The sequence below is a fragment of the Chroicocephalus ridibundus genome, chromosome 4 (genome assembly GCF_963924245.1).
Source record: "Chroicocephalus ridibundus chromosome 4, bChrRid1.1, whole genome shotgun sequence".
Lineage (NCBI taxonomy): Eukaryota > Metazoa > Chordata > Aves > Charadriiformes > Laridae > Chroicocephalus > Chroicocephalus ridibundus.
This window is the reverse complement of record NC_086287.1, coordinates 43,872,942-43,891,708: the sequence shown is the minus strand read 5'-3', so window position 1 is coordinate 43,891,708 and position 18,767 is coordinate 43,872,942. Positions and strand designations below refer to the sequence as shown.

At 40.3% G+C, this 18,767-nt stretch overlaps 1 protein-coding gene across 1 annotated transcript in view; it reads left to right on the top strand.

Annotated features, from left to right (window-relative positions):
- STARD9 (StAR related lipid transfer domain containing 9) overlaps positions 1-18,767 on the top strand; it is a 113,484-nt gene that overhangs the window by 91,230 nt on the left and 3,487 nt on the right. Inside the window, exons 24-33 of the mRNA XM_063331549.1 lie at positions 394-11,625; positions 12,433-12,630; positions 13,375-13,558; positions 14,887-15,033; positions 15,655-15,760; positions 16,340-16,482; positions 17,144-17,208; positions 17,297-17,502; positions 17,941-18,020; positions 18,419-18,577. Of these exons, the coding sequence (XP_063187619.1) occupies positions 394-11,625; positions 12,433-12,630; positions 13,375-13,558; positions 14,887-15,033; positions 15,655-15,760; positions 16,340-16,482; positions 17,144-17,208; positions 17,297-17,502; positions 17,941-18,020; positions 18,419-18,577 (12,520 nt within the window). The remainder of the gene's footprint in view (positions 1-393; positions 11,626-12,432; positions 12,631-13,374; positions 13,559-14,886; positions 15,034-15,654; positions 15,761-16,339; positions 16,483-17,143; positions 17,209-17,296; positions 17,503-17,940; positions 18,021-18,418; positions 18,578-18,767) is intronic.

The following is an 18,767-nucleotide window of genomic DNA, read 5'->3' as shown; positions in this document are numbered from 1 at the left end:
GGATTCTATCACAGCATGGTCCTGGAGGCAGAAATTAGCTAAAAGTGGGTTTCTGTGACTTAGAACCATCCTTCATTTTCAGCTAATGCTTGCAGCTACTTGAGCCTACAGAGTTTGAATACCAAGCTATGCTGCATAGCATCGAGCTATTCCTTTGTGTTGCAGGACATATTTCAGGATATCTAGGTGACTGTATTTATTATTATTATAATATATATTATTATGACAGAATTAATTTTTATTTAATTATTCTGTGCTCGAATTTGCTTTTGAAAGCATTAAGATTATTACTTCATGTATTGTTACTCTTAACTACACGACATTACTGATGTGGAAGTGTTAAGTACGTCATTCAAACAAGGATTGGACTTTATTTCTTCTTTATTTCCACAGCTTTTTGTTGAAGAGGGAGACTGTCTCAAAGTTATCTACCTCACCAAATATTGATCAATGCTATGAAGGCAATACAACAGGGAGGTTGTCATCTGTAGAATATCTTTACAGAAGAGGTAAAGACGTTTCTGGGAGTGATGACCTTAATGATGAAAAAGGGATCTCCTTTTCAGTCCAGAGGCAGCTAACTGAAAAACAAAAAACATCTTCATTTGGAAATAAAAAAGGAGCAGAAAAAGACTCTAATGATTCAGCTATCATGGCTTACGTCAGTAAAACTGATCAAAAAATCAAAAAGTTGGATGACAACCCAGGGCAAGCTGGATCTCAAAAACAGACCTCTAAAGCCCCCTCTCCTGATCTTTTTAAGGAGAAAGAGGAACCTGAAACCTTTATTACAGGGACAAGAATGACAAAAGCAAAGGTGCTAAGAGATTTAAGTCAGCCTGTAAGTAGCAATCTAGAACAAAATAGAGCTCAGGTATCCAATAAAAAGACTAGAATGGATATCAATGGAAAAGGCCATAGGTCTTCTCCAGAAAAATTTCCTAAAGAAATGAAGAAAACAGTGTATGGAAACCCACCATCAGTGCATCTAAACCAAACAGCCAAGAACTGGAAGAGAGAGACAAACTCAGCCTTGCCAAGTCACGAGAAATCATCAGTGGAACAGCAAGAATTTCTGATGGTGGCAACATCAGTAGGAAATCTCACTAAGATGAACACACAGGCACCACTCTCTTATGTTGAAAAAAAGTGGCACAGTGCTGAGTTGCTAAGTGCTGGAGTGTCCAAAACAGCCACAGATGTGCTGGGGAACTGGCAAGAGGATGATGAAAATGAGATTTCTGATACCGACAGTTCCTATTCTGTAGATTCTCTCTCCTGTGCTTATGCAAAAGCTTTCACAGAGAAACTGAAACAAGAAGATTTTGACAGAAATAAATGTCTTGCCAACCCAGAAGATTCTGAAAGCGATGACAGTCAAATGTCACAAGACTCTCTGGTAGAAAAGGAAAATAAAGCCAAAAAGCAAAATAAAAGCCGATTTCACAAGTCTAAGGCCTACAATGAGCCAGCTAAGCTTTACAAAAGCAGAACTGATCACCATATTTCATCTTCGGTGACATCATACGCATCTCATATGAGGCTGGGAAAGCCTGAAAGAAGCTTCTCTCTGGACAGCTTAGCAGATGGAGAAGAGATGCCAGCAGAAGATCCAGTCGAAGAATCCAAATCTGATTCATCTGATGAAGTGCCAGCAGAGATTTTCTGGAAGTTACAAACTCCTAGATCACCAACTATACAGACTGAGGAAGACCATGAGTCCACGACCTGCGACAGAGATATAGAAGGGACAAATTATGATCTGAAGCTGAGCAGTTCCTTTTATTTGGACACTAAACCACAGCCTGCTTCTAGTAATGCTTGCAAGCAGTTGCTGAAGGGGACAAAAGTCTCCTTTGTAGAACAAGAAAGGTCTCTTGATAGAAGATTGTATTACGCAAGTGGAAATCCTTTGCTTACTAGTGATGCTTGGTCTTCCTGTGACTCCAAGGTTGACATCAGCAGCCCCAGAATAACAGCACCTTCTTCCCATGAAAATTTGGAATTTCAAGAAGCTCATTCGTGCTCTTTGAGCAAACCAGAGCTTTGGCTGAAGAAAGATGATCTAAAGCAGTCAGCTGCTGAAGTTTCTTTTGTTTCTGGCTCTAAGCAGATACATAGCATTACTCATTTATCACATCATATAAATGAAATAAACACAGTTTTCTTCTCTGACACATCAGAAGTACCTTTACCTGAAACAACAACTGCAAGCAGAGTTTCTGGGAGTGGATCATTAAATAAGATTCTTAAGGAGTGGACAAACTCTAATAAAAATTCTTCCTTGGAATCTCAAGATGTAACGTCCTCATTTGTTAGCTCAGTAGGACCAAGCTCCTCTTTTGTTCCTATTTCAGCAAAGCATGATTATTATGAACATTCAAGGTCAAATCATCCTGAACAAGAACAACTGAATGAATTATCTACTTACAGGTCTACCACTGAATGCACACAAACATTCAGCTGTTTGGAAAGCACCGCCATCACAGATTGCTTGTCACTGATACCTAGGAAAGAGCAGGATTCCCTCCCCACAACTCATCCAGAGCTGCCAAAAGATCACAATCTGAAAAAAACACCTTTTATTTCCGTGTTGCCTGTGCACATTTTGGAGCAGAGAAATGCCTGTGTAGATGCAGACTTAGAAGACGATTTCTTCAGAACTTTTGAAAAAGACGACCTCGATGATGACTACAATAACTCGATGACAAAATCACGTATGACAGATTCAGGCAGTGGAAGTGCATCTGTCAGTGCACCTGCTGCTGAGTCTTCTACAGGACTTGCTGATAATATGACTTCAACACAGACACCTGCAGCAAAACAAGTCCAATTTGGAAACCATGGGCAGCTTTTTCCAAGCAGGGAAATCCCAACATGTTGTGCTGAAGGTTTCTTTCTCAGTGACTTAACAAGTAAGAACTGCTCTGTAGTAAGCAGTTATGAGCTTCAGCCATCAGCTGAACAAGGAGCAGAAGCAGCTGTTACAGTAGGTCTTCTCAGATCTGGGGAGAGTAATTTGGAAACAATGCAAGAAACCGATTATGAACAAATATCTGCAGAAGAAATAACAACAGAGACAGATTTTTCGTCACAGAAGACAACATATCGATGTAACCCTTTAGTTGTTGCTCACAGTGCAAGTTATGACCAATCTGCAACACCAATAGAGATGTCTCAAAAAGACATTATCTGTATGGAAACAAGCACAGATAGCTTGGCAGAGACTGTGCCAGAGGGGCCTTCCTTCGGAGATAATGAAGAATTTGAACCAAAGGATGAAGACTTATCTTCACGGAACCCTTATGAATTCAAAAGCAAACCTGTTTCAAAAAATTATTCCCATGAATGTGCTGTAGCAGACAGTCGGGCAAGTTGCTTATCCCAACAAATTTCAGAAAATTCTGTGTTATGTATTGATAACATAAGGGAAGAAAGCAGTGAAAGCAAAGAACGCAATGTCTTGAATTCTCAGGCTGTAGTTCAGAAAGAATTTTCATCCAAATATGAAAACCTAGTGCTAAATGAAGTAAGTTATCTCATAGTGAATGTAAATGGGAAAGACACTGAGTCCTTCCCTGCTGCTATTTGTGAGACTACAAATGATTTTCTCCCAGAATCCAATTCAAGCATATTTTACAAAGCTTCAACAGAAGCTAATCTGTTTCAAAGTGCATCTGAGACTGAAAATTATGATAAACTATTGGAGCATGTCACCGTAGTGAAAGGAGATTGCGATGCTACCTCTAATCTTACTGTGGAAGTCAGTGCCACAGAAAGTTGTTCTGATGTACATTCTGGCTGCCTTTGCACAACATGCTCTTCAAAATCAACAGGGCAGAAAAACAGTACGCGTAAGACAGCCAACATTTCTGTGGAATTTGATGCAGCCATTCTGTTGGAAACAGAAACACAGAACAACTCTTTACTTGAATCAAGAGAAGAGAAAGAAGCCTTTTTTGAAAGTGATTGCCCAGAGGATATCTTGCTTGTTGAAGATGATGTAAACTCAGAGTCAGGAAGAGTATTTGAATATAACACAAATACATCAGCTACTGTTTCTCAAGAGGAGAGTCCACATATAAATAAGGAATCCAAGTCTTTAACAGACCCAGAAACCAATCCAGAGGAAACTATGGTTCCTTATCAGAATACAAAAGCAAACACTGATGAAGAAATAACAAAATTAATCAATAGTGCAATCAACTTAGAAAAAAACGCATTGGAAATTAAATCCAGACAGATTGAAAGTTTACCTGACTACTCAGTAGCCAATGTCCAAAGTGCAACTGAAGACAAGAGTGGAAAGGATTTTAAAGGCATTAGTCTGTCTCAGAATCCAAAGAAAGCTATTGATGTTGTAGCTCGTGAAGTTCAGTGTGAGTTTTATACAAATCTGTGCCTGACACATGAAGATATGGAGAAAGATGAACTGCAGGTAGCCAGCACCGGGGTAGAATACACTCAGGAATCAAAAGCACTCATGCATTCTGGCAGCCAACTTGAAACAAGCAGCTTTTGCCAAAAAGAAAAAAGCAAGAAAATAGAAACAGGTATTTATTCACCAGAGCTTTCTGTTGCTCCCAAAACCACTCCTTCAGCTGTGTGTTCCCACGCAGCAGATATTACTCAGAATACTTCACGCTTCCTTGATACTTGTGAAGGGTTTTTACAGATGAACACAACAATAGAAAATGTGTTTAATACAGAGGACGTAGCTGCGACGGTACAAATCACAAGTAGGCAAGGAAATATTTTAGCAAAACCTGAAAATGAAGGACAACTAAATTCTAGCAATTTAATTGAGCATTGTGTACCAAACTGTTTGCCCCAGGAAGACAAGGTTAATGAATGTGAAGTGACTGGGAGTGAAGAACAAATTATCATGACAAACACTGAGGGGCTGATTATTACAAGGCAAGAAGTCATACACGCAGATGAAAATGTGTTATTTACTGAAGAGTCTCCAGCTCTACATCAGATGTATTGTGACAGAGATGACAAAGAGGAAATTTTAAATCAATTTAGGATCCCTGAAAGATACCTGACAGCTTCAGGACTAGAACAGAATATACTGTTAGAAGATGATTCAAGATACCATGATTGTACTGAAATGAGTGAAGATGGTAGCTCAGTGGACTCTGTTACAGATACAAGAAATGCAGTCATGAAAGATATCGATGCATATGAATATCCAGTTGATGATAGTACTGGTGTTGAGCAATATAGAATTGAACAAGAATTTAAAAGTCCCCACATTAAAAAGGACAGCCATACGTATATGAGTTGCTCTACGCGATATCCTGAGCATGGCACTTCAGAGAACTTGAATGTAAGTATCGTTAGAAAAAGACCTGATATTTGTCAGTTGGATCCAGTAGGCTCCAGAGTTGAGGAGGAGAAAGTGCATTTGATGAATCTAGTACAAATGGCCAAAACAGACACAGAAAAGCAGATGTTTGTAGAAAACACAGAGGAGGTAGAACCGATCATTTTACAAAACCTGAATGAGCTGTTCCCTGAAGACAAAGACAGCTGCCAAGTGACACATGATGACAGCAGATTAAATGAAATCCTAAGAGAAAGCCAGTGGGTGTCTACTAGCTTTTCTAGAAATAACGAAGATATCAGCAAGCAACAAAATCCACCAGCAACACTGAAGTCTTCTACTGAAAAAAAACAAGAAGGTTCACTTAAAGACTCCCCGTGCCAGACTGTAAATCACCATTTATATCTTGGAATAAGAGATGATTCCCATCTTGTTCAAGATGTTCCCGCTGCATTGAAAGGATGCACAAAACCATCTGACAGCAGTGTTGGAACTGGAGCTATTCTGCCTTACTATGAAACATTAATGGAGAGTGAAGTCTGTGTTGGTACGCCTGTTACAGTCAACAAAATAGTGGGAGAAGACACACATCCTTCTGATAAAATGCAAAGTAAGAATGTAGCTTTTCTGGAAGCCAGGACCACGCAGGACAGGCAGGAGGAAGAATCCTTTGTGTTTAACAATGCACCTGATTATGCCATATCTGGGCAACCTGTCAATAAGAACAGATCTTCCACTTCCTACGGTGCAGGCGGTCCTGAGTCTGAAATTGTTGTACTTCAGCAAGGTGCCAAAGGAAACTCGTTTTCCTTGGAAAAATTAGATTCTTCTGAAGATATAATTCAGGATGTTAACAATGCTCATGAAGAACGCAGTGTGGATTTAATGGTTAATAAGCTATCGAAAGACTGCCTTAATTCCATAGAAGATACAGTTCAAGAGGAAAAGGGTACCATTGTGCCTGATTCACTGCTCTTGGATAATTCAGACTTGCTTTCTCCTTCAGAGAAAGAAGTGAGGGAAGATATAGAGGGGCAGGAAATGCATTCTTTACTAGAAATCTCTTCACAAAAAACATTTCACAGTATTAAAACAACTCAGAAAGTATTTCACTCAGGGAGTTTATCGCAGCATGATGAGAAGGAGAAATTTTTAAGCACAAGCTCTACCACAACAAACAGTACAAATGCAAAGTGTCCTGGTGTAGCTGCATATCAGCGTGAGCCCAGAGAAAATCAGCAACATGGGACTTCTGAAGACTGCTGTGTAGATCAGCCAGGCAGCACTGTTTCTGAGAATGCTTCAACTCTTTCAGAAGGCCTGAACAAGTCTCCATGGGAAAATCCACATTATAGTAAAGAGTTTCTAAATTATAATAGAACCTCGGGCACTTCTGAATGTTCTCCTGGTCTCCAGAATCGTCCAGCATCATCTGCAGATGTTTTCATTGCCAGCAATGGAGGCAAAGGTAAAAACGATGCTGTTCTCTCTGAAGAAACAAAATACTTTGAAAGTGAATCAACTGATTTAAGTGTATCTGTAACTTTTAATGTTGTTTCTCAAAAAGGAGCTGAAAGGAAAAATAATTCTGCAGTTGCAGAGGCCACATATGCTCAGAATAATAAACTCCCTGAAAAAGTTGCGGGAACAGATCAAAAGGAGAAAATACTTCAAGGTTCTATCCAGAATTGTAATGACATAAAAGAAAATAAAGTTCCTGAGTATTCAGAGCACTATAGCAACACTTCTAGTGTGACTGTACCAGAATCTGGCTCACTTACTTTTCAGACCCAAGGACAGACTGGCAGTAAAGAATCAGAGTCTCTTCCATCCTACTTTGCAGAAAATACTCCAACTGATACACTATTTCAAAGCTCAAAGAACTTCAGTCCTTTTGACACTTCTTGTTTACTTGATGACTCAAAGTCTCTAATATTTAATCAGCTTGAGGACTCACTTCAAGACACGTTTTTGACTGAACAAATGTCCTCCAGTTCTGCAGATGTGTGCTCTGTAAAAGAAGATTTTCCCCAAGCATTTACATGTGTTAATCATCCATCCTTAACGCCATTTTCAGAATCTTCTTTAACTGCAGATATAGGCCATGGTGAAACCAGTACATACAATATTTCACATACAGATATGTTGAAACATACTCCATTTGCTGCTTTGCAAATACAAGACACTCAGTCTGATAAGGCTGTGGTATTCGATGAGCCGATACGTGCTTCAGGAAGTATTTTACTTTCTCTTGCAAAAGAAAACAGGCATTGTCCAGTATCAGACACAGACTCTACTTCATATAAAAATTCTGCCGTAGATAGGGAAACCGTATATGGAAGTAATCCTGAAAAATTTGACAATGACATAAAAGTTGATCAGCACCACTGGGGTAAAGTTCCACCACAAGAAGCTTGCACAGAATACATAGAAAAAGTACTAAATGATAATTCTCTTTTATTACCATCATTATCGTTTTGGGATACTGGAAGGGCAATTCTTGTTAAAGAGGGACAAGTGAGAAAAATACTTAACAGAAATGAGGAAGAACTACATTCAAATACTGAGGCTGAACATTCTGCAGTAAAGACAGAGCAGAGAAAAACATTAAGTAGAGAACCTGTTGAAAAGCAAACTAACGTATCCTCAAATTCTGCAAGAGAATTAATAGGCTCAGAAGTTACGGTGTTGGAAAATCTGTATCCAGGAGGTGTTGGTGTGGATCCTGAACACACCTGCAATCCATTTAGTCCAACATATCCCACATACAGCAGAAGCACTGATCCCAGGCGACTGTATCACACTGGTTTGGGTTTTGAAAAAAAACCTGCAGATCTGCAAGGTAATTGTCAGTATGTGCCTACAGATGAACAGATAGAACAGGTGTCAGGTAGAACAAATACAGGTGGTAGAAAAGAGATTTTACTTTTCAATACTACAGGTTCAAGCATTGATTGCCCTGATGATGATGATGAGGCAGACGATTGTTCAACAACAGGAGATGCTATAATAAGGAATAAGACTCTAAAATCAGAAAGACTAAAGTTTTCTGTAATGAATAATGAAAGTACCTCCACAAAGTTTCTGCCAGAAAACCATGATTTGCCTCCTCAAGAATCCAAAGTAGTGCAATTTAGGAACAAAAGATCATATTCTACTACACGGAATACAAAGAGCTGTAAAGAAAGTGAACAGAGACCTTATTTACAAAGTCACAGGCTGTCAGCCCCAGCTATTGCTGTCTTCTCTGATACAGAATATACTTTGGAAGCTTCATCCAAGGCAGATCCTTTGTTATATTCTGCATCTAAATCACTACAAGATTTAAATATGAGTGTAGAGCCTCCATCGCCAACTGAAGATGATCTTCACAGCATTGAAAGATTTTCAAAGCAGGAATCGAAGAACTTCCTACAGGTTAAATCTAAACCCAGATTTCAGCAAAGAATGGCACAAATGAAGAAGCTTGCAAACTGTGATCCCAAAAATTTACAAAATTTTGCAGCAAGAACCCAAAGCAGCCAGTCTTTAAAAGACTGTACTACTCAATCTCCATCATCCTTACTGCACACAGCTCACAGTTCTGTGGGTGCAGAAGCAACTGTCTATTCAAAGAGTAGTTCTGTAACTCAGTGTAGTGAAGGGAAAGTTGAAGAAGCAAGATACCAGCCAGAAACAGATTTATTTTTTCACGACAATAAAGATACAATGCACTTTAGTTCAAGTGATATCAACCCATATATTCATCCATGGCAACAAGATGGATCATGCAAGAATGGCTGGAAACAGTATATTTTTGGAAGTGCAAGCGATGTCTCTTGTAATCAAATTCCTGTAAACTTGGAAAATCGTAAAGTTATGAGATGTTCCAGTGTAGACAATGGATTGAATTCTCAAAATTCTCCATTTCATTCTCATCTCAGTTCGTATGCTACAGCAAAGGTTTTATCAAGCACTTTAAGCAGCATTGAAGGTCTTCAAAGATGGGACAATGTCAGACAAAACTTTCAATCTGCATACTCAAGTGACAGTACCAAGCAGTATAGCAACGTATCCAGTGAAACATTGGAAACTAATCTAGAAAATAACACTGCTGAATTTGAGAATCCTTCTGCACAACCTGGTAACTCTTCAGTGCAGGTTGATGAAATTGTACTATTATATCCTTCTGAGTCTGAAAGGTCTTCCAAAAAACTACCAGGGATTACATGTGAGCAGGGAACACAAACAGCAATTACAGGAAGGTATAAGAGGCAGAGAAGACATCAAAGAAGCTATACGGATGTTTCTGCAAGAAAGCAGGAAACAAACAGAGATCTATTTCATCAACCTTCCTGGACAAGTATGCAGAACCTGTCCATGCATCTGTCACAGCTTCTTCAGAACACTTCTGAGCTGTTGGGAAACCTCTCTCAGCAGAGTGTTATAGACAATGAGCAGAATGCCAAAATCAACCAAAGAGGAACTGAAGAGGCTGTAAAGGCTACGAGATCAGATAGCTGCACTCAGACTACAGCAGATGTAGGCACTCAGACTGAGACTTTGGAAGAACCTCAAAGCAAACAGGAAGAAAAACAAGTGGAGGCAAAAATGGAAAATGAATTGAGGGCAGCTCAGGCAGTAAACGTTGATTGGAAAGGGATAGGTGCAGATGCAGTAGGTAAGATTCCCAAAAGGAAAGAGGAAACACTTCCTTTTGAAGAAAGAACACAAGAACGAACAGGGATGAGAAATCTGGGTGATCCTGACTTCCATGACAGCCTTGATAGCATTTTGCAAGACTCCTTTATGCGTCTCCCTCTCTTACCCAGAACCTCCGCTCCTGTCTTAAATTTTCAAAAAACGTCATTAAATGCGCCGCAGAATGTTGCTTTTCCTAATACCAGAGTTTCATCTGTCACGTCATCTTCACTGAGTTCAGGGCAAGATGGTTCTTCATGCACTGTAGTTAGCAGCCCTACTAATAGCACCTCTCAATCTCCAGCATCTTATGCCCAGGAGAAAACAAGTGTCAGTGAACTAGAGGTTCCAGCAGAAAGAAAATTTTGTTACAAAAACACCCTGCTAGTCGATAGGGCCTCTTCCCCCATTCTTACCCTTAGTGCTAGTCCCAGCAGGCAAACTGCTTTTAGCAAGTCTGACTGCCCTCTTGGATATTCCAGTGACGTTTCAAGTCCCTTTCACAACCAGAGACAGCCAAGGGCAGGCCCGCAGTCCAGTGTGCAACCTCACGTGGACAATTTTTCACAGACAGACAGTGAATCGAGCTCTTCTAAAAGCAATAAGGGCATAAGAAAGAAATCTGGAAGTTTCACAGATAAGAAAGCAGCCAAAGAGCTTTTAGGACAGGATAGTTCAAAAAGCTTGGAACAACAGCATAGACTCACGGTTGACACCCACACTACCATTTGTGCAAAACGACTGTATCACTCTAGTAGTATGTTGGAGGTGTCGGGCCACAGGGAAGTTTTAACAGGTGATCTTGGAGACCGCAGTCCACTGGCACGTTCACTTCGTTGTATGTATGTCACAAGGGGAGGAAGAGGTTCTTCAGCTGGAATTGGACACAAAAAATATGCTGGTAATTCTGATACTGCTTTGATTCATAACTACTCACCTCCAAATGCTGAGTTACTTTTTAATCAAAAAATTAGTGCCACTTGTTCAAGTAAGACAAATGATGGCGTGTCCTCAGAACCTCTGGTAGAAGCATCTTCTCTACAATTTCACGATTTCTTCTGGAAAAATGAAAATAGCTGCCCTCCCCTGCTCTCTGATGTGAGCGATGTGCAAACTTCCTTCCAGGACGACAATACAGATTCTGTCACGGAAAGTGAATGTGACACCGAAATTCCTCTCAACAGAAATACTACTTTTGCAAAGCCTTACAGGCCTCGGAGCTACAGTCTCCGTGACTTACCCATACACAATAAATTTAGCAACTGGTGTGGTGTTAAGGGCAGCCCTTCTCCTTCATTACTCAGCTTGAGCGGCAGCGTGACCGATTTACGAAGTCAGGCAGAAAAGACAGCTAGAAGCACACGAGCAACAGAAATGGAAGGCAGATCCCAGCTTTCTGATAGCAGGAGCAGAGAGATCGAGAGACTTCAGAGAGAGCGTGCTCAGATCATGTCTGGCATTCACCTGGATCTGCATCAGCATCCCCTTACTGTGGAACTGACCGAAGCAAAGCTCAATTACGGCATCGGGGAAACGGACGCCCTGCTGAGGGTCCTTCAGAGCGGAACTGCAGAGGACCTGGTGGCGATTCCAGTGAAGCAGCAACTTTATGAAAGGTAAATTACTTATAGTAGTCTTGTATTGAGTATTTTGTATGCACTTCATGTACGCTTCGTGCAGCATAAATAACATTTAGTAATGAGCATTTAATAGCTTAGTCGCACTGAGTGAACTATACGTGAAGAAATATATAGTATTAAGCTTATTTTGTATACAGCAAAGTAATGCATTTAAGACAAAATTTTGCGGTTACTTCAAGAAAACAGGGGAAAGTATAAGATTCGGTGTAATTCAAACCTAGTGTCACCCCACTCTTAACATTTCTAGCAGCTATGAGAGCGATCGTGTGTATCTGGTGATCTGATTTCATTAGTTTATTGCAATGTAAAAACAATTGATATGGGAATCTCATATCTCATTCATGCTTCTGTGAATAAATGCTGCTGCATGAATATGCAAAAACAAATTTTAAAACCCCATAAATATACGAAATAGGTTACGAAAAAATCAAGATCCTAGATTCTTGCAATTGGATTCTGGAACTCAGTTTGGGAAGCTGTCGTAACTAAAAAAATTTAGGAGTAGCTACGTTAGTCTCTGCCCTCAATTTACCTCTCAGCCATTACAAGCAGTAACCAAGACCCTCTTATGCATTTCCCACTATTATAAAAGCAGTGGAGTTTTAGAATTTCTACATCATCTGTCAGCATATGGCCAAAGCGGTATTTGCAAGGGCGGTGTATGGTATTATATTCCTACAAATTTTACATTACAAAGCTAACAAATATTTAAGTGTTTTAAAAAATCAGAAAATGTGACTTTGCAGGGTGCATTTTGTCAGTGTAATCATGTTTCCCTGACAGACACATGAAGACTATTGAAACTTTGAGGAAGGAAAGAGAAAAGAGGCTGCAAAGGTACCAAAGAAGCCGAAGTCTGAGTCCTCAAAAGCATTTGAGTCTGTTGCAGACGCTGGATGCAAGTCAGAGGGATCTAGATCTCCCCAGCAGACGCCGAGAATATCTGCAACAACTGAGAAAAGATGTGGTGGAAAATACCAGGTAGGGCATTAGAAACCTCTCTTTTGCCCTGATGGACATTACTAGTGTTCACAGTGGGTGCACATTAATAGTTCTTACCGACATCCGAGACTTCTGTGGCAGAAGAATTCTTCTCAATGCAGAAGTGTTAAACTTTGGGATAGAAAGTGCTTTCAGAAAAAACATGTGCCTGATTTTAGAAAACATTCATTAAAATCTTCCGTCTAGTTTATTTCAGTCCATAACAAATGTCTAACTTATTTTATGTGTATGATGTATGGGGACAGCCAAGTATTTAGACTTGAGCCATTATAGACCAATCTGTTTTCTTATTCTTTCACTCACTTAAAAGCTACAAGAAATAGTTAAATTTCACATTAAATATCAAAAAAGTTCTAAAACCCTGCACCATTTAGAATTTGAATGTCTCATCCCCCACCATATCCCCTAAATGACTTTTGCTTCCTTTGTCAGGAGACAGTTATTTTCCCAACACAATTATTTTGCATGCGATATGCCAAAGCAGTAACCTTAGATCATACGGAGAGCTGACTTAGAAACCAGTGCAGTTGTTGGAGTAATCTCAGTGGTAAACTGGACTTGCAATCTGCATAATTTTCCAAGGTTGAGGTCCATGCAGCCTTTAGTGAGCAAAGAGAAACTTTTGGGAGGCTAATGTGGTGTGTTTTAATTGCTTTTCTGGCAAATTATGGTATTTTTTCAGGTGACCCGGTTTCAAGTAATTATGTTTTCCCTCACTTACAGAGTTCAAGAACCAAAAAGAAGAAGCATTCAGCATCCTTCAGACATTGAACTGTTGCTCCGAGACTACCAGAGAGCACGAGAGGAAACCAAAACTGAAATTGCACGAGCTAGGGACAAGCTTCGGGAGAGAGCTGAGCAAGAAAAAAGGCGTATACGGGAGCAAATATTTTCTCAGTTGCAGAAGGTGAGCATTGCAGAGGAAACTGTTCTGCGTTTTTCACATCAAAGCATTTTTTCAGAGAAACCTTTCCATGGCTAAGTAGTTCTCCTGTTTGATACACATCAGTGTAGAAAAAAAGCAGAGAATTAAATGCAAATTTATGCCTAAAAAAATCTCAGTAGTACTGAACTGATACTGTTTATGCTTCTGAACTGCATCTTTCTGAAGCCACATTTTATGTACAAGAAACACCTAATGTTTTCTTATTGGATCAAGCTTACACAGCCGTCCTGTGGGGCATCTGCCCAGTCTAGGGAACAGTTGCTGAGGTAAACTGAATTTATTTCAGTATGTGCTTAAACACAAGGACCTATATTAATTTTCTTTTTTTCTGTTTCTCTTTTCATATTGTCCTCTCTGTGTGTATTTGTCCTCTACTTTTGTTTTTCTTCTGCACTTTGTTACCCATCTTGCCCAGTCCAAGCGTGTGCATTTTTCTCCCAGAAGCAAGGACGATACCTCGTTAGGGTGCGTCTGTTCTGCCCAGTTCCTGGCTCTACTTTTACACAGTAACCTTTGTCGCTGCCTGACATGCAGCTCCAGTCGTAGCTGCAGAATTCCTCTCCTCCTACCTGTGTACCTGGCACAAAATGTGGTGAACGCTCATTTCGTTGCTCTGTGCCCTTTAAGGCACTTCAAATTCAGGCACCTCCACTGGATGACTGGATCTTACCACATCTACTGCCTTATTTTTCTTGTGAAATGTAGACATACATCACCTGAGTTGGAAGACCAAACTTAAAACTGCCCTCGAAAGTATAAGTCATCTTGAAGTTCTCAGTATTTTCTTATTATGTAATTTTTATTTCATCTTCTGGGCTGTCATTGAGGAGTTGCATTGGTTGAAGTAAAATCTTCAGTCTTTAACAACTACATTTGGCCAGCAAGTTAAGTCAGGGGCTACTCGAGAGGTAGGCAAAAAGCAACACATGGGAGTGAAAAAAGATCTTTTCTAAACTTCTTTTCCCCCTTAAAAACATCCTAGCATTGGTTTCATAGCCTGGACTCTCGTATGTGAAGAACAACAGCAGAAGCTGCATTTTCCCAGACTGCCAGGTTTTACAACGTGATTTGCTCTATGACTTATGCAATCTTAATCTTTCAGTGACCCTGCTTATTTAATACTTTCTGTATGGCAACAGCTTTTGTCCTGTCAAAGCTCCTTGAAAGACATTGGACTTGGGTAGATTATTCCTCTTTCATTTTTCAGTGATTAGAGATTTGGCTAGCTGTTGTGGAAGATGATGGTTTGTGTGGCATTTCTGTTTGTAACACTGTGATACCTGTTACAGGAAGAAGCAAGGCTGAAGACTCTTGCAAGTACAAGCACTTTATGTACAGACTCCAGCCTCAGCCTCTCCTCTGGCCCAACCTCTGGCTACAACAGCAGTAACACCGCTACCTGTACTGCGAGTCACCTCAGCAGCCAGGAAGGACAGGTGAGAAACTGGCCTGTGAGACTGATGTCTCCCGGCACTTCGACAACAGAGGGATAATGTGGGAACAGACACCCTTTTTGAGATGGTTCGTATTCTGTCACAGCTCTCAAGCAGGACACGTTTGTGTCACTAGGACACAGAGGGGTGACATGGGGTGGAGGGAGCGTTACCATGTAATTGCAAAGGACAGTGACACTTATTTTTCTGAGTGGTGTTATTCTTTTAAACTCATAAATAAAAACCAGATAGTGTTACTATCAGTAATGCCGCCATCTGTCAAATGGTTTAGAAACAGGAAGCCTTTTCTTGTGATAAGCCAGAATCTGATGGTATGATGATGCATACATTGACTTCAGAGTTTGTGTGTGTGAACATAAACTTTCCTGAAGTTACTTTTTGGTGTATGCACCTGTGCAAGCTCCTCACACTTGGTTTGCTTTATTTCCGGAATCAACGTATAATTTCATAACAAGGGGAAAGGCAAAGGAGTTACCGTTTCATAAAGAGAAGCTTCCAACCTTGTAAGACAGATTTGCTACAAATAATCCACTTGCTGTGTAACAGAATTTATTTTTCACAGTTCACAGCAAAAGCTCCCGCTTCTGCTCTTTCTTAAATCAGGTTTCTTCTGGAAATGCTTTGTTTTCAAGAGACACACGAGGTCGTTCAGCTGTTAGAAATAGTCAGCTTTATGTGTTAGAGCAACTACAGAAGGATTCAACGTCTGGTACGTAAAACATATGTTGGCTTATGTTTGAGTTGTATTCAAAAACCTAATGAAATTTGTCATTTATGCAAATCAAAATCTTATTTGAGTCTAGGTATTTTGAGGATGTCCCTACCATTAGCTTGCTTAGAATTTCTTGAAAAATGGTGATTTGGTCCCTCTGAAGTTGGTCTTTTGACGTGGTAACATCAAAGTACAGTGTTCTGAGAGATGTGAGGATAATGCTTTGAATGAACCAAGGAAGCATGCGGGGGGGGCTAAAGCTGCAAAAAATATAGGCTTGTACATGCACGCTCTTATTTTTATCCTCAAGACTGATGTTGCCTGTTCTTCTGTAGGTTATTTTATTAGCTTATACGTGGTAATAACCATTAAACTTGAGTAATGCAAAATGTAACTGCAGTGTAATTACCAATACAGAGATCGTCTAGACAAGGGACGTTCTCTCCTTCGTCTCTTCATCAGGATCAGGGGGACTGGGTGCTCCGAGGGAGGGTGTAAGTCCCTACGACTGCTGAATAGTGGTGGGTTTCCTTTTTATTTTTTCATTCCCCTACAGCTTTTTTTTGTTTCCTGCAGAAGCCAGCAGAATTCAGCCACCCCTCCCTTCTAGTAGCATCAGCTGCAGGTTCACTCATGGATTAACTATTTCTGTCAGCTCCTCTTCAACAAAAGGATACCAAGATTTATCCAAGCATATCTTGGCTAATGCTACCACTGAGGTAAGTAAAGAAGCAGAGTTTTCACTTATTCCTGTACCTCCTACTGGAATTTGTAGCGAAAATGGGTGGGACAAGCCTTTTTTGTTCTGCACTACCCATAGTTACCTAGAACTGTCACCTACAGAGAGACACGCTGAGAAATTTTAAATGGTGGGGGAAGGTGAGCCAAGCTGCAGCACTGAGGTTCAGAAGAGACTGCTGCATGCTAGCCTACATGTTTGAGTGAAACTGGCGAAACTGCTCAACTCCTCTAGCATCCAAGAATTCCTACAGTGCAAGTTTTATGTGACAAGATGTGTGTGTAGTTAGAAGGAAAACATACCGATTTCAGATCAGGTAGAATCACTTCAACATCATCTGTAGCTACAAGCTCTTCCCATCTCCCATTTTCTCACAATAGTTTAGGTTAATATACGGGCTTAGGCTCATATATATCTATTTACATATATCTCCTCCTTCAGCAGAGAATGAGACAGGCAGGTCAGTCTGGCTATTAAGACTCCCTAAGGATTAGTAGCACCGTAAAACCGTTTCTGGTAAAGCCAGCTTACTAGTTTGAGTAGAAGATAGTGCAGCAGCATGTAAAAGCTGAACACAGCTTTATAGTTATTACGGTTTATACAACTTTCTCTTACCTGTACCTTTGTCACTGTTTTCTAAGGTAATGGCAGCATGCTCTCATAACCTGAGGAATCTCTACACATGCCAAGCAGCAGCTGGTTGGAAGTAAGCTTATGGCAGGTCTTTATAATGGGAGGCCTTTTTATGTACTTGGTCCTCCTGTGTGTAAACACCTTTCATTTGTCTTTGACAGATATCAATGTACAGAAAAAGAGGTGATGGTTTACTACAAAGTCTTCCCTTCAGCAACAAGGCACGGGTTTCTGGGAGCAGGAGTGATAGAGAGACCTCTTCCCTGTGTGTGGGGACTAGTGAGGGATCCTGGCAAAAGGCACCTGTACGACAGAACGATCAACACAGCGCGAATCCACAAGAAGGTGACCAGCCATATTCAGCTGGGTGAGTATCAACACAAACCCCTGCCCACCATTACCGTTGTGTACTCTCGGCTCAGGTTGGCAGCCAGGAAGAAATTTAGAAGCATCTTACTTCATTTCTTCAGGTTTGAATAAACAATTTCATTTTTTAATATTTGCAAGATTTTTCCAAAGTAAGGATAGTATTAAACAGATCTTGCTGCAGAAGTACAACTAGAGACACTAGTAGAGCTAGAGAGTTTGAAAGTCAAAATAAATCTTAAGTAAGTGGCTTGAAAAAGCATCTTAGTGGCACATGATAGCATAGTAACTAGAGCTCTGCTCTTAGGCAACAAAAAGTCAAAATAAAATATTGCATGTGCATTTAAGGGGTGAGGGAAAATAGTGACAAGTTAAAGTTGTCAAAGTCTAATTCCCCCTTTTTTTTTTTTTTTGGTTCTTGGGTGTTTTTTTTCCACAGTATATTTAGTGACTGATACCTCCCTATGTTACCTAAAGCAGCCCCGGGATTTCTGCTGCATTACCGTAGAAGCCAAAGAGGTAAAGTGAACGTTTTCTCTGAAGCATAGAGGAATGCTTGTTCTGAACTCATGATGCAAGGACAAAGGCGAGAAAGAAGGAAAGTCCATGCTCATATTTCCAGGAGTGACAGTGTAAGAGGAAGAAAAGCCATGCTGATATGACACAAGTGGATTATGTATAAAACCCTCTTGTGAATGACAATTGTCAACGAAGCCCCATTAGGCAGTAATACAAGTGTTACACAGTATATCCCGGTTACAAACATGCAAGATTATGACAAAAAATTATTTAATAAATAACATGAGAACTATTATTTCTTATTAAAATAGCTCTTTTAAGTAAGAAAGACAAAGAAAACCTTCCTCTATGCATAGGAAATTTTTCAAATTGTCATTTTTACACTTTGTTGCATGCAGGAGAACTTGTCTGTCTTGGCTATTCAGTCTGTCTACGATGCATCCATGCCTCACCCTTGTAAAGAAGTGGTGAGAGGGGAGATTTTGCCAAGTGCTTGGATACTGGAACCTGATGTAGTGAACGGAAGAGATATCACCAGAGTTATTTACATGGCACAGGTAAGATTTTGCTGTATGTCACAGAATCACAGAAACTTCAGAGTTGGAAGGGACCTCTAGAGATCATCTAGTCCAACTCCCCTGCTAGAGCAGGATTGCCCAGAGCACATTACTCAGGACTGCATCCAGGCGGGTCTTGAAAGTCTCCAGAGAAGGGGACTCCACAACCTCCCTGGGCAGCCTGTTCCAG